This window comes from Amblyomma maculatum, chromosome 7 (genome assembly GCF_055883805.1).
Source record: "Amblyomma maculatum isolate TAMU_Amacu chromosome 7, ASM5588380v1, whole genome shotgun sequence".
NCBI classification, from domain to species: Eukaryota; Metazoa; Arthropoda; class Arachnida; order Ixodida; family Ixodidae; genus Amblyomma; species Amblyomma maculatum.
The window spans coordinates 116848345-116874527 of NC_139350.1; the positions used below are offsets into that span (position 1 = coordinate 116848345).

General features: G+C 47.0%; 1 protein-coding gene across 9 annotated transcripts in view; it reads left to right on the top strand.

Moving 5' to 3' along the window:
• The first annotated feature begins 1083 nt into the window (after positions 1-1083).
• The window catches only part of LOC146184524 (uncharacterized), a 546446-nt gene continuing 521346 nt past the window's right edge, over positions 1084-26183 (top strand). For 8 of the 9 annotated variants that reach the window (XM_084609410.1, XM_084609402.1, XM_084609409.1 and 5 more), the window contains exon 1: positions 1084-1435. In XM_084609410.1, coding sequence (XP_084465536.1) covers positions 1336-1435 — 100 coding nt within the window. In that variant the 5' untranslated portion in view covers positions 1084-1335. The remainder of the gene's footprint in view (positions 1436-26183) is intronic. The other variant, XM_084609412.1, reaches the window with a different exon arrangement.

Consider the following 26183-nt stretch of genomic DNA (forward strand, 5'->3'; position numbering starts at 1 on the left):
GTCCCCATTCTTGTGTGTTGTCAAAACGTGTGCGTGTGCGCAGAACTGGTACGGCTTTGCGGGAACGCCTCTTTCACCTGGAATCAGATAGAATGACTCAGGCTACAACCTCAAAAAACACTGAAACAAGGCCTTAACGAAGTTTGGGCATTACCTCAGAAAAGCGCAGAGCAGCTACACATCACGTGCACTTTAAAGCCACGTTTGTTGCATAGCACACAAGTCTGAGACGTAGCTAAGGCAGGGCTTCACGGAACCCGAAAAAAAAAAAAAAAAAAAAAAAAAAAAACCTATCACAACCCTTACTGAAGTGCTGTTTTTAGGGACGCGTTGCATTGAATCTGCGCCCCATGTCTTGGAAAATTTGTAAAATATCAGCATTCAAACAAAAAGACCAGCACAGCTGTGCGGGCTGTGTCAAATTTCGCGGCATGAATGAACACGAGAACACCACTGCCGTGAGACACATTTTAAACGAAACCTTAAGCAAGGTCCCAGCTGACTCAGCTTGGACATTCCGCTACTGAGCAAAATGTCTGAGCACTCACTGACACAAAGATCGAGGAAACAAAAGTCTGAGCAATGGCTGATTTACTCACGCCGTCGCTTCGTCGATCCCGGAGCGATCGCCTTGCATCGCTAGGACGCACGGGAAGGTTGACGGATGGAACAGCGTCTGGCAATAGCTTTCTGTTCTTGTACACTGATAATTTAAAAAAAAAAAAAACTAGTTGACAAACAGCCCGTAAAAGCGTCGCTACACGTACGGCTCACCAGTATATTGTACACCGGCTACACAGTCTTCCTTTTTGAAGTGCTTACTGCACACTAGTGGCAATGCTGACGGTTGCTTCCCCTTTCTTAACTTTATCAATCTAACCTCCTTAATTTTGAACAACTTTGGGTACAGTGGAAGCTTACACCGACTTTCTTCCGTGATTTTCACTGCGCACTGAGCAATAAGTCACAATGATTATTCGCGAGCGAAAACAAACGAAAGGAGCCAGCATCGGCCGGGAGGCTAGCAGCAGCCCGGCTGGCGGAGTCCTTGCCGTGACGTCAGACTGCGGCGATCGCAGCGGCGCCAGTGTCCGCTCTCGGGGAAAGTAAAGCCTGAAGAGGCTTTGGCGGCTGCAGGTGTCCGAGATCGAGCGGCCGGGCGAGTGTGGGCCTCCCTCTCATTGAAGAGAAAAGGAGAGAGGGGTGCTGTGGCGGCCGAACAGACTGGCGGGGGTAGTGCAGTCAGTGCCTGTGGACGGATCGCTTGCCTCTGCACGCTGCGCCTTCGTGTTTCCCATTGCCTCTGCTCGGAAGCACGGAAAGTGAAGAGCTTCGATGGCTCGCCAGCTCTGTTCATGCGCTTTCCACAGCTGCCATCTTTTTTCGAGCGACATCCATGGGCTGCAACCGCATCACGAGAGAGCTCATTCAACAAGTAAGTTTCTTTGTTGCGAAAATCTCTGTTCTGATGAAAATATATGATCTCTGTTACTAAATCAGGGAACTGCACAGAGCTATCCGCGCTGGTTAGAACTGATTTGACTGGCTGAGAGGAGAGCACAAAAGGCGAACAACGCAAACTGGATATCTGGGCTACTAGGCGCGCAGAAAGACATTCAGAGCTTGTTTCTCTTGCTTGTCTTCCTTGCACTTTAAAGACGCAGTTAATTACAATGGCATTGTCATCTCTTGCACACGGCGAAGAATGGCGCATGTTTCCCTGAGTTTAAGATGTCGACTTTTTCATGAACTCTACAACGCCGGGTCGAATCGCGTACTGGGATGTGTCGTGGCGTCCTCACGCACTTGGAGGGGATGCGAAAGCACAGCAGGATGTTTAGTTTGGCTCAACAGGCCTCCGTGCCGATCGGCAATTAATCGCCTTCACGCCTGAAAATAGGATCATGTGGAGAGGAGCCAGTTTGGTTTTTGTGAAATGGTGATTACCGTATGCATGCTGTTTTTGACATTCGGGAACATATGCTTTGCTAGTCAGGTTGTCCGACCACAGTCTCGACTCGCTGGTGCAGTGTTTCTGTAAACTCGCACTCAGTGACTGAAGTGAGCCAGGTGTGCTCCCACTTGAACGTACGAGTGTCGACCGCCCAGTCGATAAGCGCCGTACAATCGAACACAGCGGCAAAATGAGCGAGAATACGCGCGTGCGCGCAATGAGTACTGCAGTGCAGCTGTCCTCTGCCAGGCTGTTACGGGAACCAGATCCAACCCCACCTGCTTTTTGGTGCGTTATCGCATTTCCTTCCGTTTTCTGCATGCCGCTGGGAAAAGATAGAAAATGTCACGGGCTACGTGACCCACTGCAAAAAGAAACAAAATGCTGATACGCATGTAGTATAATTAGCGGGCGTATATCGCATTCCATCCAGCGCTGGCGCTGCCACCTGACCGCTTATTTATAACTTGATATTTGAATGTGTTGAATGCACTGCTGTGCCTTCGACCATGAAGTCTATTTAGGTAAAATGGCGATAGCCCGCCAGTTTGGAACCAGTTAGACTGCTGAAATTTTTTTATTGGCCCGACAAACGTGTTTCTTCATCTGCCAAGCGTCTTTCGTTTCCTGGAACGGACAGTGCAGTACAGAGTAAATAAGCGCCGCGCACATACAACAGCCGTAACATGAAACACAAGGCGCTGTCAAATGCGCAACTGCGGCGGACGTACGAGTATTTTTACTCGAGCACTTTTTCTTGCTAATCGATGTTTAATGCAGTGCTGCTTATGTGATTAAAAGGGACATGTCTTTCGAGCCAGCGTGGCTTACTGTGACGGCTGCAATTATTTCATTCGCGAAATAAACGGGTCAGTTTTAGAGCATTATTCAAGATCCGAGGGCCTCTTCAGTTACTCGCCCTTGCTGACTTTTTTTATATATGCCTGGACTCAGCTCGCGTCTGACTTGATTGGTCGGCGGCGGTTCTGGAGCGAATAAACGTTGAGACGGGGCTTAAATTGACTATGAAATGCCTAAAATCGATCAAGAGGTAGGTACTCCCTCTCAAGTCGCTAGAATTTTTCAGCTAGTTTCATTAACACGGGATATCGGCGATCAAAAATGGCGCTCCTCCTCTCTCCCCTCAACTCAACACTTGGAGACACCAAAAAAAAAAAAAAAAAACGAAGAAAACAGCTCGGGAACTCCGCCCATGAAACGTCATCGGGTGACGCTCGGTTCGCAGATTTCCGATTGTCGCACCCGTCTTCCCAAGCATGCCTTTCCCTCCCGTCCGCGCTTGAGTAACTTTCAACTTTGTCTCGTGTCTTCCTTGGCCTAAAGCCCCCCTATCACCACCAAACCCCTATTGTTCGTTGGTGCTCGACGAAAAACGTCTCAGTCATCCCTTCTGCAGTTTCTTGACCTCTCAGAATTGTGTGCGCCCGACCCGGACTGCAGGAGGGCACGCTTCTATCCAAACAAGCGCCACGGAGAAGCACTTCCCTTTGTACCCCTGTCCCATTGAGCGCAAATTAGCGTGCACTGCTGCTGGGCACGACTGTACACGACCACGTTGTTCTCTCGCACTGCCGGTAAGTCTACCGTGTCAGTAGCTTTGGTACTGTCAGGTCTCCTCGCGGATTGACGCGATAGCAAGGATGGATGCGAGTTGCACGTGTGCAAACATGCCGTTGTCGTTTTAAGCCAGAACGAGCGCTTTCAGGATGGTGGGCATCTCTTGTGGTGCGAATGGAATGAGCACAGGCTGATCATTTCAAGAGATCGCTATAAAGTTTAGATATCGGATTACAGGTGAGCACGAATTACTAGTCCGCGAATCTTAATAATTGAGATTGACAAAAGGGTAGCGTAGTGTTTTTTTTTTTTTTTTTAGATAGTTTCGCACGTCCTTTAGGAATTGCCAATGAGTAATGTTCGCACGTGTTTTATCTCATGTGTATGCATTGTCCGAGCCAGAATCGACGGCGCAAAACATCGGCAAAGCAACTGGTTATACGCAGTTCGACAGCGCAGGTTAACGATTTCCGTAGCTACACGCAAAAATCGCGCACAGGAGCACGCGAGCGGCTACGAATGAAACGCAGCGAAGCGGCAGATTCCAAAACACCATTCGCCTTGGCTTCGATGCAAAACAAACAAGGCCTAGCGACGACCAGGGAGCAGTGCACGGCCGGAGTGCCGTCGGCCGCAGCGCTCGCGGACGGCATCTCTGCGGTAACCTGGCGGCTCCCAGTGCTGCACTTAACCGGTGCGAATTCGTGTACTTTCGAGATGCATCTGAGGGCAGACCTTTTTTGATGCACGTTCATTCAGTTATTAACACGCCGCGCAAATGGTCGATGCTGCAAAAACGAGACGGGACTACAGTACGCTGTTGCCTTCGGTCGGCACGCGAAGGTTGACGCCGCCTATTTTAGGTTCTGTTCCTGAAATATGATCTAAAGCAGAAGTGTACAGTCGGTACGCTATTGAATTGGATCAGCTCGTGCGCTTTCCGCACTCAGGCGCCGACGCCCACTTTCAGTCAGATGGCACCACCTGCTCGGTTAACGTCGTGAACCGATGCGTCCAAGCTCAGGGGTTCACGCATGCAGCAGACGACTATCGCAGCTACCGGAAGTGTGTACGTCACGTAGTGGCCTTCGCGGCTGCAGCCAATGGCAGCCTGTCGCTCTCTGTAGTTGTGACGTATGTACTCACGGTAGCATAGGAGAATAGTTCCTAATCTCATCGCCTCGCGAGTACCGAGCAGCCCGCGAATGCCAAAAACGCAGTTTTAAAAAATAATAATAAACCGCTGCCTTTGTTCCAAGGAGTTGTACTTTGGGAGGCTATCATTCGTTTTACACATTCAAAACGTTTATCCGTGGCCTCTCTAGCCATTTCGTAGTCGCTTTAAATTTCGCTTTGTTCCAATTCATTGGAGGGTGCCCATTGAAGACTGACGTTTTAGGGAACTGTCCCAAAAAGGTGAGAGAGAAATAAACGTCTCACCCACGACTAACCACTCACTTCAGCAGCGTGACGACTAAAATGGATGCTACCGGCGTAGAAGTCGCTGCTTTTAGCGCTGTTTAGGACTTATTCCGAACAAATGCAGAAAATATTGCCCTTTTACCTTTCAATCGTGCCGACAGCGGCCAGAAGTTCGCTACTGCGGCGCTGCTTTCCGAAATCACTGTGGAATTACAATGGGTATGAAGTGGTGCGAGGGATTTGGAAAGGGGTGATAGTTCCTAGTTTAACTTTTGCCAATGCAGTCGTGTGTATGAGATCAGAGGTCCGAGCATGGTTGGAAATTAAGCAGCGTGGGGTGGGTAGGCTTGCTTTGGGAGCTCATGGGAATACGCCAAACCAGGGTGTGCAGGGGGACCTGGGATGGTCTTCTTTTGAGAGCAGGGAAGCTGGCATCAAGATAGCGTTTGAGCAACGATTGAGAAAAAATGGGAGAAAAGCGGTGGGCTAGGAAAGTCTTCAGCTACCTCTACATGAGGAATGTTGACATAAGATGGAGAAGGCGGACAAGAAATTTGCAAGCAAATATTTAGATAGCAGTATAGGGGACCAGCCAGGAATTATCAATTAAGAAAAAGGTTAAAGAAGCAGAGAGGGGTCTGTGGAAAACAGGGATGGAGACCAAGTCAGCATTGGAAATGTACAGAACTTTCAAGCAGGAAATAGCCAAAGAAAACATTTACGATAATTCTAGGGGTAGCTCACTGTTGTTCGGGGCTAGGACAGGATTATTGCGGACTAAGACGTACCGAGTCAAGTACCAAGAGATAGACATGCTGTGCAGGATGTGTGCGGAGGAAACGGCTGAACACTTAATTTTCTGTAAAGGGCTCCGTCCTATAGTTGAAGGCAATGGGGCAGATTTAACCAAAGTATTGGGGTTTAATGATAATGGAGGAAAAATTGACTTTAAAAGGGTAGAAATAACGAAACGAAGGTTAGCTGATTGGTGCCTGAAAGCAAGGCAAGAATAGATCCAAAGTATATTACTACTCATGGCTAGGCGGCTTGTGACGCCGCCGCCCGATTCAAAGGGTTCAGCCTTATCCATTCATCAATCCATCCAGTGATCTATCTTCCTCAACAGTAGGTCATTCCTGAAGACCTGGGCCATTGACCAGGAGCATGTCATTTGTGAGGCAGACGAACAGCAAGGAACCGCGTGGACAGTTCTCCACGGAAACCTGTTTATTTTTGACCTTGTGGAAGGAAGCACGATCGCCTATTAGGATATATCGATTCAGATACCTATTGTTTGAATTGCTACTGGACCGATATTTGATGACCATGCTCTAAGTATGGATTAAAATCTGTGTCGCTCCTTGTTGGCAACAAAGCTAAGTCGGGGCTGCGGGCCGCGCCGGCACTGGTGCGATCAGGTTTAGATCAGGCGCTTGGCTGTGGGCCCGTGTAGGGCTAGGACTTGCGCTCTAAACTAACTAAATAATGCACAAGTTTCATGCTATCCCGAGATTAACAAGTGTTAGCTCGAGGGAAGACAGAAATTTCAAACAATTTCTGGCGTGTGAGCTGTTTTATGTACAGTCATTCTACTTGAAATGTTGGAATCAAAGAAAATATTCATAAGGATGAATGGACGGACGGACGCATTTATTTATTATTATTATTTTTATGTACGCGAACCGATGCACAGCCACACCGCCTCCTTGCACGTGCGAGCCGGCCGCTCCCGAGAGACCCTGCCCGCGCCGAAACCCGAGCCTTGGAACTGGACCGTCCTCGGACCATGTGCGCGGCCAAGGCACGAGAAGCGCGTTTCTTTCTTTCCTTCTCTTCTTCTCTCTCCCACAGCACAATAAACTGCAGTCTCTACCCAGCAACCGAATCGAGAGTTTCCTCGCTCATGGGGCTCTCACGCTCCGAACATGACCATTATAATTTATTTATTTCAAGGCAAAGCAGAGAGGTTGGCTGGAATGATTGAAATCTGGCCTGCTACTCTGCACTAGGGATGGGCAAATTCCCTCGTTTTGGCCTTTCCTCCCTCGCCCTCACTTTCCAATCGGCGGTGCTCCCTCAACCTCACTTAAGCAATTTTCTGGCTCTCACTCACCCTCATTTCGTCTGCCCTCCCTCACACTCAACCTTATGTTCACTGCGTTTAATATTCTTGTTCTTTTTCATTATTTTCGATATATGACAACGGTATTGAGTCGAAGTATGCGCGAATTATTCTTCTATGCGTCTGGTTTCGGCGGTGTTAAGCCGCGTTGATCATTTAGCAATCCAAATTTCTCGAAGCTATCAATGGACTTAAATGACGGGGCTGCGTTCTTGCTGTAGCGAATCAGTGGCAAGAGCGATCTGTACTTGTTCCGACAACTGCTCCGCGTTCTGACTACGTGATGTCTTAAGTCTCGTATTTATCGCAGTGCGCATAGCGGTTGGAACTTCCGTTTACGTAGCTTGCGACCGCGCATGTTCATACTGGGCCGTTCGGTAAGATACGTTCTTTACGATCGGCCAATCACCGCTCTCAACATGGTGCCGGTTAGCAAGCGGCTGATAGCGGAGGTCGGAGCTCTTCAAGCTCAAAATGAGCTTATCATCGTGTTAGCAATAGAAGGGAAAAAAATAGATGTGAAACAAAAGACTGGACACAGAAATAAAATACGAAAAAGAACAATGGGTATATTAGCAATTAACCGCTGGATTGCAAATACACTTCTTCGTTTCGCACACGCACGTTCGCACAGTTTTCAAACGTCCGCTCTTCGTGCCGACGCACGCTCACTCTTTCTCCACATTTCTTCACGCGCCCGCTCTCATTGTCGACGCACCGCGTACACCTGCTCGGTGTCCCGTAATCGCACTCTCTCCCGCCAAAACATGGACGCTGTATTCGCTGCGCACTAGGCCCATTCAAACAGAAAACGTCACAACTAAAACAAGCTAAACACGGATGGCACAGCGTCAGCCACCGCGGCGCCGAATCATCGGAGGCATGCTGCAGGTGGGGGTTGTCAGTTTACATGTTCCAAAGGCACACTCACGGGACGCTCACGTGTGGTTCAAGCTTTGCACAGCCGCTGCCCAGGCTGGAATTCCCGGCGCAATAAGTTAGCCGCTAACAATCGTCTGTGCGCTCAACCTACGTAGACAACAAATAATAGAAGAATATGGGTTTGTCAAATCTTCGATAGCGCATGCCTGTCCGCATGGTCCGACAGGGGTCTTGCACGCCAGCTTCTGTCCTCGCGCTTCCCCAATACTCTTTTTGCAAACGTTTGATGCCGCCACCACGCAACACTCGGTCAAAGAAGCAAATCAGCATCTTTTTTTTTTTTTTTTTCAACAACCCCCACTCGCACTCTGGCGCGCGGTCCGCCTGCATCCCTGTTTGCGATTTTACCGGTGCCCGGGATCGATCTTTGAGACGGGCCAGGGCGGTGACTCAAAGGTCGCACTACTGACTCCAAACAGTGAGCCGGGGCGCGTGGCAGGCACGGAAACGTCCGTGGAACCTCGTCCCCCCTCAGAAGACGCTGTTTTCTTTTTCTCTTTTACGGTGAGCTTCGACGAGTCCGCGCTAGCTCCGTTCTGCGGCCCGACGCAACGTCGCCCCGCATCGGCCTTGCGCTCAGGCCAACTGTTCCCTCACTTGTCAACGGAGCCGAAGCGCTGCGAGAAGGCACTGGGAGGAAGTGGGCACCCCCGCCTCAATAACCTCACTTTTCTAAACTTGAGGAAGCATTTGCTTGTTGAGAGCTTGTTCGCTAATGAAAAACTGGATTGAAAAAAAAAAAAACACTTACTGATTTGACTCAGCGCACTGGCAGTTTGCAGCCAGGCACGGTTTTGCACTTATCTCTGAAAGGTTCGAGTCATTCAATTCGATAGGATGTTTCTTTGCCAACAAGGCAAGCCCGGCAAAAGTTACTTGAGTTTGCCAAGCTTCATGATAAGAAAGGCAAACTGGTTGTTGATCATCTGCGCATCGACAAAAATATTTGCGTATATGATAGCTCCATAAATACTGTTATCCTATCAACCAGATAGCTCCGCAACAGCTATTCCAAAAAATCTGTCAAGCTCATGTTGCCCCAGTCCACTGCTATCAATATCGTTTACTAACATCCGAAGCCTGCTGTCTAAGCGTGAAGAGGTGTGTTCATTTTTAGATGATACTGATAGTGATACTATTGCACTAACAGGAACTAGGTTGCATGCAGACGTCGCGGATAACGAAATTTTCCCCAGTAAAATTAACTATTGCCGCGCCGGGGTGGTGCAGTGGTAAGACGCCCGACTACTGTCCGGAGTTCCCGGGTTCGAACCCGACCATGGCGGCTGCGTTTCGATGGAGGTGAAACGAAGTTGCGTCCGTGTGCTGTGCGATGTCAGCGCACGATAAAGATCCCCAGCTGGTCGAAATTACTCCGTAGCCCTCCAATACGGCTCCCCCTTCTCTCTTTCCTCTTTCACTCCCACCTTCATCCCTTCCCTTACGGCGCGGTTCAGGTGTCCACAAAGCAAGTGTGACAGACGCTGCGCCTTTCCCTTCCTGTGAACCAATTATATATATATATAAAGTTGAAGTCACCAACCAGGTTCATTTACCTGGTTGGTGACTTCAACTTTCCGCAGATAGATTGGTTACTTTTGTCATCATCGTGCCACGCCTCAACAGAACCTTTCAACATTATGTTAGACTTTAATTTCTTTCAGGTGATTATTCAACCCACTCGTGGTTCAAACATTTTAGATTTAGCTTTCTGCAATGCCCCTGAAACGGTTATCGAAGTCATACTCTCTGACGCTTTTAGTGATCATAAGCTCATTCATCTACAACTTAATGTCCCATTTAGCATTTAGAGGTTTTGCATACAGGAAAATTCGCGATTACAATAGAGCCAATTATAATGATATGAATATTGCACTTAACGATTTTTTTATTCAAACGTTCTTGCCCTCATCTTTCGGACAGGTCTGTCGAACAGAACTGGGTGCTTTATAAGAATTTGATGTTTAATCTAGTTTGCAAATATGTTCCCTTGGTTTCTATCTCAAATGATGAAACAAATCCATGGTTCAACAGATCTCTTCGTCGTCATCGAAACAAAAAAGTGTACAGAAAGGCCAAATTGGTATCTACACCGGAGGCTTGGAAAACGATATAGCGATTGTCTGAAATCTTACAGTTCGGCTCTTCGGGCCTCAAAGAACGAATATTTTAATTATGACCTACCCGCCCTCCTAAAATCCAACCCTAAAAGGTTTTGGCGTGTGACATCTCCTGACAGTACTACCGACCAATTTGCATTATGCAACGATGATCACGTACCGCTTTCGGAGAGTGAATGTCCCCAAGCATTTAACAAATATTTTGCATCAGTGTTCACGAGGGAAGATCATTCCAACACACCTATTGTTCCCGATCATGATTATCAATATATGGCCCCTATTACCGTTACTGCTGAAGGAATCGCTCATCTCATTGCAAATCTTAAGGTCTCTTCAACTGCTGCTGTTGACAACAATAATTGTAAAATATTAAAAAACCCTGTATCGATCTCCAGCGAAATTCTTTGCCTCATCTATTAGCAATCTTTATCATTTGGTTTGCATCCTACAGATTGAAAAATTGCTAATGTCGTTCCAGTGTTAAAAAGTGTAAATAGAAATTCACCGGGAAAACTACCGCCTCATTTCGCTAACTTGCATTTACTGTAAGGCTGTGGCTAAAGGTACGTCAGACGGACCCGATCAATGGTCTTAAAGGTACGTCCGACGGATCCGGTGCGTTTTTCTTCGGGATACGTCGGACGGATCCGGGAAATATTTTTCAGAGGTACGGCGGACGGACCTAGTCGGTGAGGTTCAAGTTTACCGTCCGATAGACCCTACGCATTTTTCTGGATACGCAAGGTAGATGGATGGGGATGGGCCGTTTGGACTTGGGATACGTCGGAAAAGCCGGATGTGTAGATTGTAGTGGTTAGTTGCATAGAGTTAACCCTATTGCAAAAACCAGTGCCACTGGGAGCCAGCGCCCCAGCGCCATACCTGATTATGGTCCCAGTATGACGCTGGACACTGGGCGCACTGGGACGCGGCATACTGGGACGCTCCACGCTGGCGACACTGTTCGCCCGGGAAAAAAGGCGTGGGATAAAAATTAAAAAGTAAAAAGTAACGAAACAAGTTAGGTACATAAAAAAAAACCTAAAAAAAGTAAAAAAAAAAAAGAAAAAAAGAGTGCACCAAGCGTGCCTCGAACTAAGTCCCTAGGTACATACCAATCACTAGCTCGGCACGCTAACCATTCGGCCACGCCGAGAACTGAATTTTAATAAACATTCTTGCCTTTTATGTCATAACCCGCATTTATAAGGTTGGGACTTCATGTTTCGCAGTCTACAGGCCATTGCTACCACTCTAACAATTGCAACTTCTTGATCATTTTAGCTTGCTGTCTGCTCTCACGCCTTGGAACTAATGTTCAGGGGGCCTATGCGCACTATTTTGTGCACTGGAATCATTTTAACATGTGGAGTTTGACATCGCTGGCAAATTTACCAACGCCGGCTCTTGGGTGGTGCTCTGCTACCGTGGGCGTAATTTTCGCTGAACACGGAGCTTTAGTAGAAGCCTTCAAGGAAAAACGTGCGACCAAGCTTCAATACCGGCAAGCACCGCAGCGATGACCCTAATTGCGTGTAACTAAACCTTATTTGTATGTAAACATTGCGGGAAGCGTTGCGATGACCGAGGGCTCGGCTGCTTGATACGCAGAGTAAGAAGGAGCGCAAAAGATTGAGAAACACGTCAAATATTATGTATTACAAGCGCTGTATGTTGTTGCTTTTTCTCTCATGGACCCATCGCTCGGTAAACTACTCTCTTCCTCGTTTTAGTTTTTCTTTCTGCTGTTGATACTGGGCCGTGGTGCAGGCTACGCTCGCCTGCGATTGAGCCCGCATTGAACATTTTGGCAGTAATCATTGTGTTAGAGTGCCCTTACGATCAGCTTTGAAGTTGGTTATGCATGGTAGCCTACATTATTATATTCCAGCTTTAGCAGTGCGTTATTCGTCAGTCTGTCATGAGATCGAGGCGCGGCGATCGTTGTCGCTCTCGAAACGCTCGAAACGACCTATCGAAACATGGAAACTCTAGAAAAAAGATACTGCCTTTGTTTTCTCACAAATGCGCAACGACTTCGCAGCAAAAAGCGCTTGCTTGAACCATATTTTTCATATGCCCCCCGATGGTCGATTGAAAGTACGCTGTTGCCCTGTTGGCCCCTGAGGGATGCTACTCCGGCTGACGCCGCAGGCCGCACCGGCTATACTGGGGCACTGGGACCAGTGCGGCCCAGCGCACATACAGCGCTTCTCCCAGTGCATCGCGGATGCCAGCGACACACCCAGCGTCAAAAGTCTAATCCCAGCGTTTTTCTCCCATCGCACCAGTGCAGCCAGTGTCTTCCCGTTACTGCTCCAGTGAATATCGCAGACCTCCAGCGTGCCCAGCAGATCCAGTGTAAAACCAGCGCGAAAATCTTACTGGTTTCGCACTGGAGACGCTGGTTTTTGCAATAGGGAATACAAATGCTTTGTATTAACTCTATGGTTACTTGGTAGCGATAACCAAATGTAGCCAAATCGAAGTTGATACGAGGTGCGCGAGGTCCAAGTAGTCCAAGCACGGTGGATCCAGCATACGTGAAATGTGAAATTACGAAGAACAGTACAGTGGCAAGAATAGTGCCTAGAATGGGTGATAGTTTTACGTGAGTTAGACAGCGACAGGGTGGCAAGCACGACCAGAGCGCAAGCGCATGTAATCGCGGTGTTGACGGCCAGCCCGCGGCCCGCACGCCCGCTCATTTGGTCCTCGTTATCTAGTGGATGATCGTCTACGACGTTATGTAGTTTTGATTCCTCAAATCTTCCTCACTTCAATCTGCGATGAGATGCGTCACGTAAAGGCCGGAATACATGGAGCGTTTTTGCCGCGTCAAACCGGCGTTTTACGCCCGACGGCGCGCACTCGACGCCCCGCGTCAGAAAAAACGCGCGCTGCCACCGATCTGGCCCTGCCAGATATTAGAGAGTTTTAGTTCCACGTACGTGGGAGCTTCACGTACGTGAAGCGCCTACGTGTGACCAGTGCGCATGCGCAGAACGTGAAGAGTCCGCGGGAGTTTCACGGACGTACGTGAGATTCGGATTTTCACGTTGGCGTCTTCACGTTGCTGGCGTACGTAGAGTTGACAACATGGCGACGCCCTGCCCGCCCGCTTCACAGCAATAATAGCTTCGCCGCTAATCCCTCGGCGCGATATCGTGTTCTAAACTGTTGTATTCGCTTTAAGCCTACCCAATCTTACCCTCGCGCAAAGTTTCAAGTGACAAATAGCATTTATTTTTTAGATAGAAGGACGATTTTTCAGCTGTTAAGCCTGACGCAGAAGCGTTTGTCGTCGTCATAGCAACGATCTCGCGAGGTCACGCCAGACCAGAGTTGAGCGAGAAGTGGCTAGAGTGCCAGATGCAAGCCGGCAGCCAACCAGAGCCAATCCGTTGTAGGGGGAAGGTGTAGGCACTATAGTTGCAAGCATGAGTTCTGTTGGTTCTGTTGCCCAGCGAATTCGCTTTTCCAAAAGCGACGATCTGGATATGCTACGCGACGTGAGAGAATGCAATCCATTCGAAGTCTGCATGCGAGACGCTGTGCGGTGGACGCATATAGGTATGCGTCTTGCTAATTGTTCACTGTAGAGCAACGACGTTGAGAACAGCAATTTCCAATTCGACCGACTCTTGGCTACGGCCGCAGCGTGGCTCGGCTCAAGGCAGCTCGACTAAACAAAATTAGTTTGGTTCATCTGTACTAGATGGCGCGGCATAACATGTACGCACAGTTTTTCGAGGCTTGTATGAAAGGTCCATACATTTTGCTTCACGTACACCACGTACGTGAAACTAAAAGTAGTCTTGGCGAAATGCGCGCAGCGCACGTAGACTTCTCACGTTTGCGTACGTAACTCTGTACGCACGTGAAACTAAAACTGTCTATTAGACAGTTTTAGTTTCACGTACGTACAGAGTTACGCACGCAAACGTGAGAAGTCTACGTGCGCTACGCGCATTACGCCAGGGCTACTTTTAGTTTCACGTACGTGTCTACGTGTACGTGAAGCAAAATGTATGGACCTTTCATACAAGCCTCGAAAAAGTACGTGTTATGCCGCGCCATCTAGTACAGATGAACAAAACTAATTTTGTTTAGTCGAGCTGCCTTGAGCCGAGCCACGCTGCGGCCGTAGCCAAGAGTCGGTCGGATTGGAAATTGCTGTTCTCAACGTCGTTGCTCTACAGTGAACAATTAGCAGTTCGCGCTATGCCTTCGAGGCTTTGTTTTTTGCCTCCGACAGGCGCATACCTATATGCGTCCACCGCACTGCGTGTCGCATGCAGTTTTCGAATGGATTACATTCTCTCACGTCACGAAGCATATCCAGATCGTCGCTTTTGGAGAAGCGAATTCGCTGGGCAACAGAACCAACAGAACTCATGCTTACAACTTCACAACCTTCCCCCTACAACGGATTGGCTCTGGCTGGCTGCCGGCTACATCTGGCACTCTAGCCACTTCTCGCTCAACTCTGGTTTGGCGTGATCTCGCGAGATCGTTGCTGTGACGACGACAAACGCTTCTGCGTCAGGCTTAACAGCTGAAAAATCATCCTTCTATCTAAAAACAAAAGGCTGTTTGTCACTTGAAACATTACGCGAGGGTAAGATTGGGTAAGCTGAAAGCGAATACAACAGTTTAGAACACGATATCGCGCCGAGGAATTAGCGGCGAAGCTGTTATTGCTGTGAAGCGGGCGGGCAGGGCGTCGCCATGTTGTCAACTCTACGTACGCCAGCAACGTAAAGACGCCAACATGAAAATCCGAATCTCACGTACGTCCGTAAACGTCCCGCGGACTCTTCACGTTCTGCGCATGCGCACTGGTCACACGTAGGCGCTTCACGTACGCTAAGCTCCCACGTACGTGAAACTAAAACTGTCTATTAGAGAGTTTTAGCGCTGCGTACGTAAGCATACGCAGAACCCTTGCGTACGCAGGCGGCCTGCGTGCTGCTTACTGCGCATGCGTCATACGCATCACGATTCTTGCGTACTGCGTATACGTTGCTCGCGTACGCAGAAATCCCTGTCTCTGCGTGCGTTCGCTGAACCGTCTGCGTGTTGCTCTCGCGTATGAGAAAGCTCGACAGACACGTTTGGCTATATGGCCGCGCATGATAAGCACCAAACACGCAGCGCGTGTTCGTTTCCTTTCTTTTCATTGCAGGCGATTTGACGTTTCGCAAGAAGTAAAATCTAATTCATTTGTTGCTCCGCAGTAGAGGGCGCGGATTGCCTTATGACGCACAAATTGTTTTCCATGAATGCGCTGCGCGAACGCTCGAACTTCTAGCTGGTGTATTTCGTGGCCAGGATCTCTGAAACTGGAAGCAGTAAGTAAAAAGTTTCCCATGGGCCTTACACCTATAGACAAACGCAGTATTCAAGAATATGTGGAAGCGAAAGATTTCAAAGCCATTTTATGACTTCACGGGGGCACCTATGATTTTGTTTTTGGTATAGAGCAACTACAAACATCCTATCCTAGAACAGACTGTGAAAATATGAAATGCCATTTCAAAGGCGGAGTATCTATATAACGCTGCATGACTTATAGGGGTACGAGCTGGTAGCGATCTTAGAAAGCTCTAAACACAACTTACCGCAGTATCTTTCTTGTTTAGTACAGTACCAATGGAGGCTGCTTATCATTAAATGTTGGCGAGTGCTTTGAATAAATGTGTGACAGAGTATGCTGAGTCCTTCCGCGGGTAATCTATTTATAAACAGCGCTAAAATATGTGTTGTGAAGCCGTACATACCGCACACACGCTCGCTATGCGCTGGGTGCTTCTCCCAATCGCGGAAGCTTCTCGTATACAGCTGCCGTATGTACTAAATTTTGTTAATACCTTTCATTCAAAGTAAGCAGCCCGTAGACAAAACTACATTCAAAATGCATTTTTAAACTTCGGAGGGGAACGGTCCATTGTAGCAGACGGCGCATCCGACGCTTTATTCGATCGCAGACGACGCCGGCGACCGCGAATGACATTCGTGTGAGCAGACGGACTGTTGGTCGTCTGCTGTTGTGCACGGTTCGTTTTTCGTGGCGAGCGATGACTGCTTTTCACAGCTTGCTTAGAGGAGGTATTCAGAGACTTGGAATGGGAGCAGTTAGGGATAAGGGTAGATGGAGAATACCTCAGTAATCTGCGATTTGCTGATGACATTGCCTTGCTAAGCAACTCGGGGAATGAACTGCAAATAATGATTGATGACCTAGACAGAAAAAGTAGAAAGGTAGGCTTGAAAATCAATATGCAGAAGACTAAGGTAATGTTCAACAGCCTCGGGAAGGAACAACAGTTTACATTAGGTAGCGAAATACTGGAAGTAGTAGGTGAATATGTCTACTTAGGACAGGTAGTAACCGCAGATCCGGACCATGAAAATGAAGTAACAAGAAGAATAAGATTGGGATGGAGCGCATTTGGCAAGCACTCGCAGATTATGACTAGCAGCTTACCGGTATCGCTCAAGAGGAAAGTATACAACAGTTGCATCTTGCCTGTACTCACTTATGGGGCTGAAACGTGGAGGCTAACCAAGAGAGTTCTACTTAAGTTGAGGACAACCCAGAGGGCTATGGAACGAAAAATGGTAGGGGTAACATTAAGAGATAGAAAGCGTGCAGAGTGGGTCAGAGAAATAACTCAAGTTACCGACATTCTAGTGGAAATTAAGAAGAAGAAATGGACATGGGCAGGACATGTAGTGCGAAGAGAGGATAACCGATGGTCACTGAGAGTAACAAATTGGATTCCAAGGGAAGGAAAGCGTAGCAGGGGGCGGCAGAAAGTTAAGTGGGCGGATGAGATTAAGAAGTTCGCAGGGGTCAAGTGGATGCAGCTAGCACAGGACCGGGTTAAGTGGAGAAATATGGGAGAGGCCTTCGCCCTGCAGTGGGTATAATCAGGCTGATGATGATGATGATGATGACTGCTTTTAGCTTAAAAGCTTGCATCATTTCAGCGGCCGCCTTTAAGAGGGAACGTTGAAACTTTCGGAAGAGCAGACAGATAAATTTCAGGCGTATGCAGGTTTTTACAACGCATATTCATCCAGGCGCGTTAAATATTGTTTGGCTCCAAAGAAGCTGTAGCATATTTTGTCATACTTTTTCTTCAAAACATTCGCTAACTTTTAACCATCTGCCGTGTTCATTGGGGCTGGCCTAAACCGGAAAATTATTTTGGTAAGTTTTATTTGCCTATGGGCCATGGTGTCGACTTTTACGGCATACGTTTCGTGGCATTTTAAATATACTCCACCTCTCTAATGAGACTTCGTATAGTTTCGCAGTGTATTCTCTGAGGTTCATAGTTACTTTGCACTGAATGATGACATCATAGGCGCGCTTTTAACATCGGAAAACTGCTTTGGCATGACATTGTTTCTTTCGGAAAAACGGTTTGCTTCTTCGGATTGAAAATTTTCACGGGGTTGTATTGTTAATTTTTGTTTTCTACTACGTTTGCTGGGGGTAGTGTTCCGATTCGGTTAAAGTTATTAACTATATCGTCATCTTCTGTAACAACAACGAACCAAATCAGCACCTTTGCAGCATGGGTTCCATCTCTCGCCTGTCGGAAAACCAAAGAAGCAGGAGTTCCTGCTGGAAAATTCAGTTCTTGAATGGCTGCGAGATTGCACTGCACAGGCCACTGCGCTTGCCGCGTTAGCTTTCAGACCCCTGCGTACTTATACGCTTCCGCCCTACTAAAAGTCTTTCTGTGGCATGTACGCGACCGTGGCGTAGCGTTCCGCAAAGTACGTGGGCTCTGTGCGTACGTAGCGCTCACTACGCAGTACTAAAACTCTCTATTTGACGCGCGGGCGGCGCGGCGTCCCCTCGAACCGGAAACTACTGTCGACGCGAGCCAATAGAAGCGCGGAAAGCTGGCATTTCCGGTTTGAGCGGCCGCTGTCAACATGGCCGCCATGACTGACGAGGTATGGGGCAGTTTGGCCGCAGAAATGTGATTATCGTAAAAATAAACGCTTAATCAAGCACAGAATGTCGCTTTCTTTGGGAGTATACGACCTACTCTCGGATCGTTGTGTGTTTGTTTGCTGCCTGGAGTGAAATTTGTAAAACTAAAAAAGAAAACCGTGCCGCTGGTATCCGAGCGGGCATTCCGAAGTATCTTCGTTCATTCGAGCGATCCAAATCCTTGCGCACCTATGTACGCTTTCTACATTTAGCACAGTAGCATTAGAATGAGCACTTTCGGGATTTTACCACAAGGGACAGCGTCGCTTCTCTCACGTACTTCGCTCTGCGGTTATTTCCGCTCGCTGCTGCATTTGCTTTCGCATCGAGGAATCCGCGGCGGCGCTCGCGCCGCTTCGTCATTCCATGTATCTCGAGCTGGGCGTCGCGTCGGCGCGGCAGTTTTTGACGCGCGAAAATCGTGGAAAAAAACGCCGCATGTATTCCAGCCCTAACGTGTTGCTTTCTGCTCGTATTGAAGTTTATATGTGCTTTGCTGTGCTGCAAGTTCTACATACATAGAAGCGGCGCTGAAAAAGCTGGGTACCGCCGATGTGTCTCTAGCCCAAGCTTCGCGTCATCCTTGTTTGTTGTGCGAATGGAGGTGTAGGCGCCGGTTTGTGCTTTCCGTGAGATGTTATGATGTCCGTGCTACGTCGTAACGAAAGTGCTGTGTGAGACTACGAGAGTGCCGTGATAATGTGGTGCGTGCGCCGATGTCCGGACGGACATCAGCGTGTCCATTTATGATCGCCGATGTTCCGAGTGCATGCTAGTATTTATTAGGTGCAGTGGTAAGTCCAAAAACATGGCGTAAAGCCGGAACCGCATGGAGAGTTTTTCGCGAGCGAAAAACGTGACGCGCGACATACGGCCGCGTTGCCGCCGACGCGCGAGCACCCGCACGAGAAAAATTGAGCGGCGGTGTCGCGCCGCGTTTTCCGGGTTGCCAGACCACATAACTCCCACGAGATGAGTTATCTCTGTTACCGCATATATATTATGCCCTTTAAATTGCAGGACACTACAGTAAAAGCAATGATCATGTAATTATACAGCGACATTTCCTCCAAAGTGTATTTATCAAACTTAATTTCGAACAGCAACATTACGTGCGAAACACTACGCGCGAACGAACACGATACGTGAAGCACGTGGCTCCTTGGACGCGCGCACCAGCTTTCCCGGGGAAACAACAAAGTTCCGCCAAAAAGGTTCCGCCGAGATGCGCGGAGAGCAGAGCCATCTGTTGGCAAACCAAAATGACACGTGACTGCACGCTGATTGGTCGACGCCGGCCGTGACGTCAGTGGACGCGCCGCTCGAGGCGTTTTTTTCTACGAAGCGTAGAACCACGCGGCGGCGCGATTTCGTAGTGGGAACTAGTGGGAACGCGTCAGAATAACGCGCGCGTCTCACCATCCGCGCGGCAATCGCGCCCTAAATCGCGCCATGCGGTTCCGGCTTAATGAGATTCACACGCGCTGTGCAACAGTCGACGACTATAAGTCATCGACAATTTGTTATCAGACTGCACTACAGAGCTCAAAATTCGGAAAATGTGGTGTTTCTACAAAGTACACACCTATTGTTTACATTAGTGCGTTTTGAAGGTTCGAAAAAAGAAATTAAATGGCAATACTTTAACCTGGCCTTGCACAAAGTTGTTGGGAATGCACATGATACAGTTTTTGCATGTTGGAGTAGACAGAAAAATAAGTGCCCTGCCCACAGTGTCGAGATACGCATTACTACAGGTGAAATGATTCAGGCACAGCATCTTCCTAAATGTTCAGGCCTTGTACTATTGTTGAAGGCCACTTTATCATTAATAAAAGAACGAATATGGTTTATGCGTTAATAACTAGTGCTTTTTCAATGTATTATGTTGTTGTTTTCTTTTTTAGTTTTTCCCTTAATTTCTTTTGCTTTTTGATGTTAGGCAAACTCAAATGGTCCACTTTTAAACTTCTCTGTCCAAAGCTGAACATGAATATCTGCCATGCATGTGACAGCTGTAATGCTGGAAAGGTTACACACTGCGACATATCAGCGACAGGTTCAGCTACTTGCCCCAAGGTCGTGATATTTAATCCCAGTGATAGCAGCCACACTTTGGTGGAGGCTAAATGCAAACGCATTTGTTTCCTGCGAGGTGTCAACGCAAAGTACAAAGTCCAGGGAGTCAATTTATCTAGAGCTCTCCACTGAAGTATTCTTCATAGCTACATATGTCACTTTAGGATGTGAAACCCTACATGCCACATGTAGGATGTGTTGTTTTTTAGATTTTGGAACCTCTCATCTATGTTGCACAACATTTGGCTAATTGTAGTTCTCAAACAATTGTTGAAAATGAAACCAAAGCAGTTATTGGCATGGTTTGCCACTTGGATTAATTTGCTAATTGCAATTCTTTGAAACTTGCATCAGTGTTAGACAGTTCAAATAGCAGGCAGTTGAATTACAAGAATGATGTGGATCATGCATTTCAGTTGACAAATGGAAAGTAATCGTCCCCTCCATACATGCACAGGTGCCCATAGATAAATACTTAATTGGGTGTGTGATTGTGACACATATCAAGGGTCTACAAAAAGCCATGTGGATCCAGTGTGATATTCTTCATGAAGACTAAAATAAAATTGTACAACAGCTCTGTCCATTGCAGAAAAATTTGGTCATTTTGTGTATGATTAACTGACCATGAATAGCATTTTAATCAGACTGATATACAATATCTGGTTTAGCATCCGAAAAGAACTATGAGGGACGCAACAGTTGAGGGCTCCTGTACAATTTCGACCAAGTGGGGTTCTTTTACATGCACTGACACCGCACAGTGCATGACAGCCTATTGTTTTGCCTCTATTGAAATGCCTCTGCTGTGGCTGGAATCAAATCTGCATCCATGGGTTCAGCAGCCAAGTACTTTAACTACCGAGCCAGCACAACGGGGTCAAGTAATAAAATGCACATCATTACATTTCCTTCACTGAACTAATGTATACAAGAAAACGTACATAGCAAAAAAAACGAGTTTTATTGCACATTATATTCACATGTTAGGAACATCCTCTAGGAAGAAAGTTCTCGTAATATTTGCATGGAAACAATGAACATCTTACAAAATAAAAAAAAAACAATGCATTTACTGCACTCCAATTGTTAAAGGGCAAGGTTGCATCTATGCTACTAGACTGCACTTTTCACAAGAAAAAACCACAAGCCCCATCTGCTTTGGCCAATCACTTGATGAAACTAACAGAGACAGATGTCGCACACCACAGGCTGGTTGTCTCGCAACATATCTGCATTCGTTGCATTTCAATTTCATGCCTTTCCACTTAGCTTCAACTGTTGCCAGCATTACTTGTCACCCATCTTTTGTGAAATATTTTTTTACGCTGTTCAGATCAGCATCCTTGTTAACGATGGTCTCAGACATTCTCGATGCTATCATTTTCACAACTTCCTCACCTGGAAGAATGAAGAAAATGAAAAGCCTTGAGCAGACAAAAAATTAGGGAGGCACCTAATCTCCACCTGTAAGGGTATGATCCACCAGCGTTAATGGCTCTTGTCAGCAGATCCCACTGTGGATTCCCATTCATTTACATGCCCTTTGCTACAAACTTAATAACTAATTCCTTAATTTATGTCTCTGTTATCTCACATATACTCATTAGCATATGGTCGTAGGCGGCCCTATTATGTGATAGACAACCTGGCATAGACCTCTGTAAGCCTCGCGTTAACCAAGCTGTATAAATATGCCTCCATGGCCTTGGAGTAAGCTTTCTTACTCGAAGTTGAAACGCTCCGGAACATATTTCAAAATATAACTTTGTAAGCTCGAGTTAACAGCTCCTGCCATGTCGTGTGGCCTCGTGACAGTTGGCTCGTGGTACTTTTGGCTTGTGCACAGGGTCTGTCTGTTAATCATGATGGCTAACATGCATGAAAATGACATTTTTGCACAAACATTGGTGGCAAATGGTCAAGTGGTGCACTGCAAATCGCAAATCCTGAAATGTACACCTATATGCATGCAAGGGCGGCATCACATAGCATAATCAAGAGTTCTGTCAGTACCTGCAGTTACATCGCACTCCAATGCCCATTAAAGGGGCCATCTCAGACAATGGTTGTTACCACAAGACCTGTTCTAACAGCGTGCTGGCACCATTCCACTGAGCGATGGGCATATATATGCATACCTTAGATAGCTCATGATTATGGGTCTCATTATGACTTCCAAGGAGTTCCTGTCGTCAGAAGCCCTACACTTTAGGAAAGTGGGACAGCTGTCTTGAAAGGTGATGAAAAGAAATAACCAGGTTACCTTACCACAATGTTAAATTACAGAGGGTGAATATGCTGCATGAAGATATCAAAGAAGCTTGTACAAAAAAAATGCGAGTGAGATGGCAGGAATTTCGAAACATTGAAATAAACAAGAAACTAAACTTTGTCAAACCTGTCATGGAGTAATGGAAATCATGCAGTCATCAAAAACACACCATGGAGTACATTTCAGGTCATCTTCACAAAAGACACACCCACACCTGACACACAGCTTCATACTTATGAAAGATGAGAAACCAATGTGCAAGGAGTGTGGATATGAACTAACAATAAACCATGTCTTACATCTGTGCCAGACTCGAGAAAATAGGAGGAGAACATTTTGTACAATTTTGCAACATCCCTTTCCATTCCAGCATGATCCTAGGATAGACTGCACTAGTCTGAATTCCCTCATTTTTGGTTTCCTAAAATGACTCAACGTTCCTGAACAAGCCACATCCTAAAGAACACTAATCATTACACACAAAATAAATACATTAAACCTTAATCTTGGTGCATGGCCGCATTAGTCGGGTATGCATCATAAAACCAACACAACGCTTATAAGCTTTCGGTCTGGTGTGGTCCTTATTCACGTGACAGCGCTGTCATGCGGTTCTAATGTCCCAGCGATAGGAATGTGAACTTTTCTAAATGCTAGCATAAATTTAAAAACTGTGAAGGCAATTCTACAGATCTCTAAAGACGCGCGGGTGTTTGGTTTCGACTGGAGTACTCAAGTGTTTTATCAGCGGTCACCTGCTTTGTTGGAAAGCCTGTAGTGAAAGTATTAAAGAGAAGACATTTTTGAACAGTGCGTTTCTGAAGGCGTTGCTTTACGGGGCCCGCAAAATGCAGCTGAACGACAAACGCCGCCTAGGTAGGTTTTCTAGCAGGACAGCGATGTAGCGCGGAAAATCGCTCCGCCGGACCAGCGCTGACCGCGGATTTGAAAGGCGAACTGTTCAAACTTTTAGCTACTGACCACACCTGAAACACTGAGTTGTGCATGGTCAAGGCAGAATTTTTCCACTGAGCATTGGTAACTATCGATTTCGCGCCCAATATTATGAAAATCCGTCCTCTCTTCAGTGGAGCATTTATGCGCATCAAGGTAGGCCAGCCGTGGGAACACTGATGCGTGGTTGTAGCAACGATCGCTTGCATGACACTCTCTGCACAATTCCAAGAATCAGCATCTGCAACGAAATGTGCAGCGCACATTTTCTACCGCGTACCGAAGTCCGGCGACGCATGCATATCTCCCGCGCTCGTTCGGGTCACGCTAACCTCGAGCATGCGGGCTTTAAACTACATGTACGCAAAATTGAACGACGCGAAAATGATGCAGGCTGAGTACTTGTCTAGACTTCCTCTAAATACCAAAAAAACATTGCTGTTTGTAGGGAAATGGATCATTCGCGCTTCTGGCTTTCTGGTTGTGCACTCATGTATTGCGGTGAAGCGGGTCTTCGCCTCGACGAGTCGACGTGCAGCTCGCCGCTCTAACTGCGCAGGCTTCTAGTAGATTCAGCGTGTCTTTTGCCACCTACGGCTCTGACGTAGAACCTAAAGGAAGGATTTAACTAGGATCATTCTATTTCCTCTGTTTGCATGTGAGGAACGAGCATAATGCCATTTCACATACAGCATATATATGCATACTTTGGACTGCCGAATGTTCTGCACGGCGAGGTGTGTGTGTGTGTGTGTGTGTGTGTGTGTGTGTGTGTGTGTGTGTGTGTGTGTGTGTGTGTGTGTGTGTGTGTGTGTGTGTGTGTGTGTGTGTGTGTGTGTGTGTGTGTGTGTGTGTGTGTGTGTGTGTGTGTGTGTGTGTTGTGCCGGCGCTAGATCTTCGGAGGTCGATGCAGGACCTAAGACTGCGTAAATGCTAGGAATATCTCGCTTGCATTACGGGCAGATCGAGGTGATAGTTTAGTGCAAAGCAAAAGCTGTTCGTGAATGTGCGTATCTCGATGCCAGCTGGTGGAGCTGGTGCAGTACGTCGCATCACCTGCAGCTATGTGCGTGACAAGCGATGCTCGCCGTATACAATCCTGAGTGAAGAGCGTGATCCGTAATCTATGTTAGAATGGATGAACTCTTCGTAGCACCTCATCGGGAGTCGCGGTGCGACAAACGCGTTCGACGAGCATATAGCCATGAGCCTGTATAGTGACGTCCGCCGTATCTTTACGAGAATCGAATGGGTACGTCGGAGGTATCTTTAGAAACTTCGTTACTGTAAACTACTCGAGCACATTATCGCTTCTCACATATACTGCCACCTGGAAATAAATTTTTCTTTTTTCCTAATCAGCACAGCTTCTGGAAAGGTTTTTCTTGTGACACTCAACTACTAGAATTCACGACTGATTTGCATTTCAACATGGACGCTAACCTACAAACTGACTGCATCTTTTTAGATTTTGCTAAAGCCTTCGACCACATTGCTCATTCCCGCTTGTTCTCAAAATTGTCTGCTCTGTGCCTAGATTCTTTAAGACTTTCATGGCTACGTAACTTCCTTTCCTTTTGCCAGCAGTTCACTGCTGTTAACAATTTCACCTCCCCACAAAGCATCTGGCGTACCTCAAGGTAGCGTTCTTGGCCCATTGTTTCTAATAAATATTAACGACCTGCCCATTGACATATCTTCTTCCATACAACTGTTTGCTGACGACTGCATCATTTACCGCTCAATTAATTCTATAGATGATCACCCCGTTCTCCAAACTGACCTGAACCTCATTTCAAATTGGTGTAATAAATGGCAAATGATGCTCAACTCAACTAAATGCATGGTTATCTCCTTCACTCTCAAGCGTACTAATTCTAATTTCTCGTACACCATTGATGGTACTCTAGTGTCTCGGGCGTCATCTTCCCAAGCAACCACCGACATCCATCGGACGGCCAATGGCCATCCGTTTCGTATGTTCCGGATGGCCGATGGACGTCCGCGAACAGCCAGTGGACGTCCGTCGGCCGTCCGATGGGCGTCCAAATGGACATGTTTGTCTGGCCAATGGACGTCCATTTCGGACGTCCGTTCCCGGATCTTTCTCGCATATTCGCATATATGCTGCATGCATGCTTTTTTCGCTCCCACGAGGCAATAAAATAGAAAAGCTGCTTAAAGTACAACAGGCATATTTTATTGTAAAATGTCCAATTCCTCAATATGACGTAAAACTTGAAGCGCACATCCATCTTCCGTGATGAAGTGGAAGCAACCAGCTTTCTGCAAAAAGAGAAAAAAAAAAACAGGTTAGTAAATAGCCTGTAGTTCATGCACAGCATAATCCTTAACTCGAGGCTTTCTGGAGGCCAATAACAAGAAAATTGAGTATTTCTCGTATTGTACCTGCCCTACAACACTTGTTACAAGTAGTCTCAAATATCAGCGAGGTTCTGCCCTTCTTTCCCTTAGTTCACGCCAGTTATATCGCACCCGCTATCTTTCGAATATCACGTAGATTCATCTGCAATGCTTCAAGGATAAAGCTAAATAAGCTAAACAGTTCAGAAGGCAGTATCATACAGGCCATACCTAAATTAAAATAAGCTGATAACGCGCTTCAATAATTTTAAGCACAGAAAAGGCCACTCGCTATCTGAAATGATTTTTTTTGTAGTGGTGCACAACTTTCAAGCTCGCGAGCTTGGGCGATTATC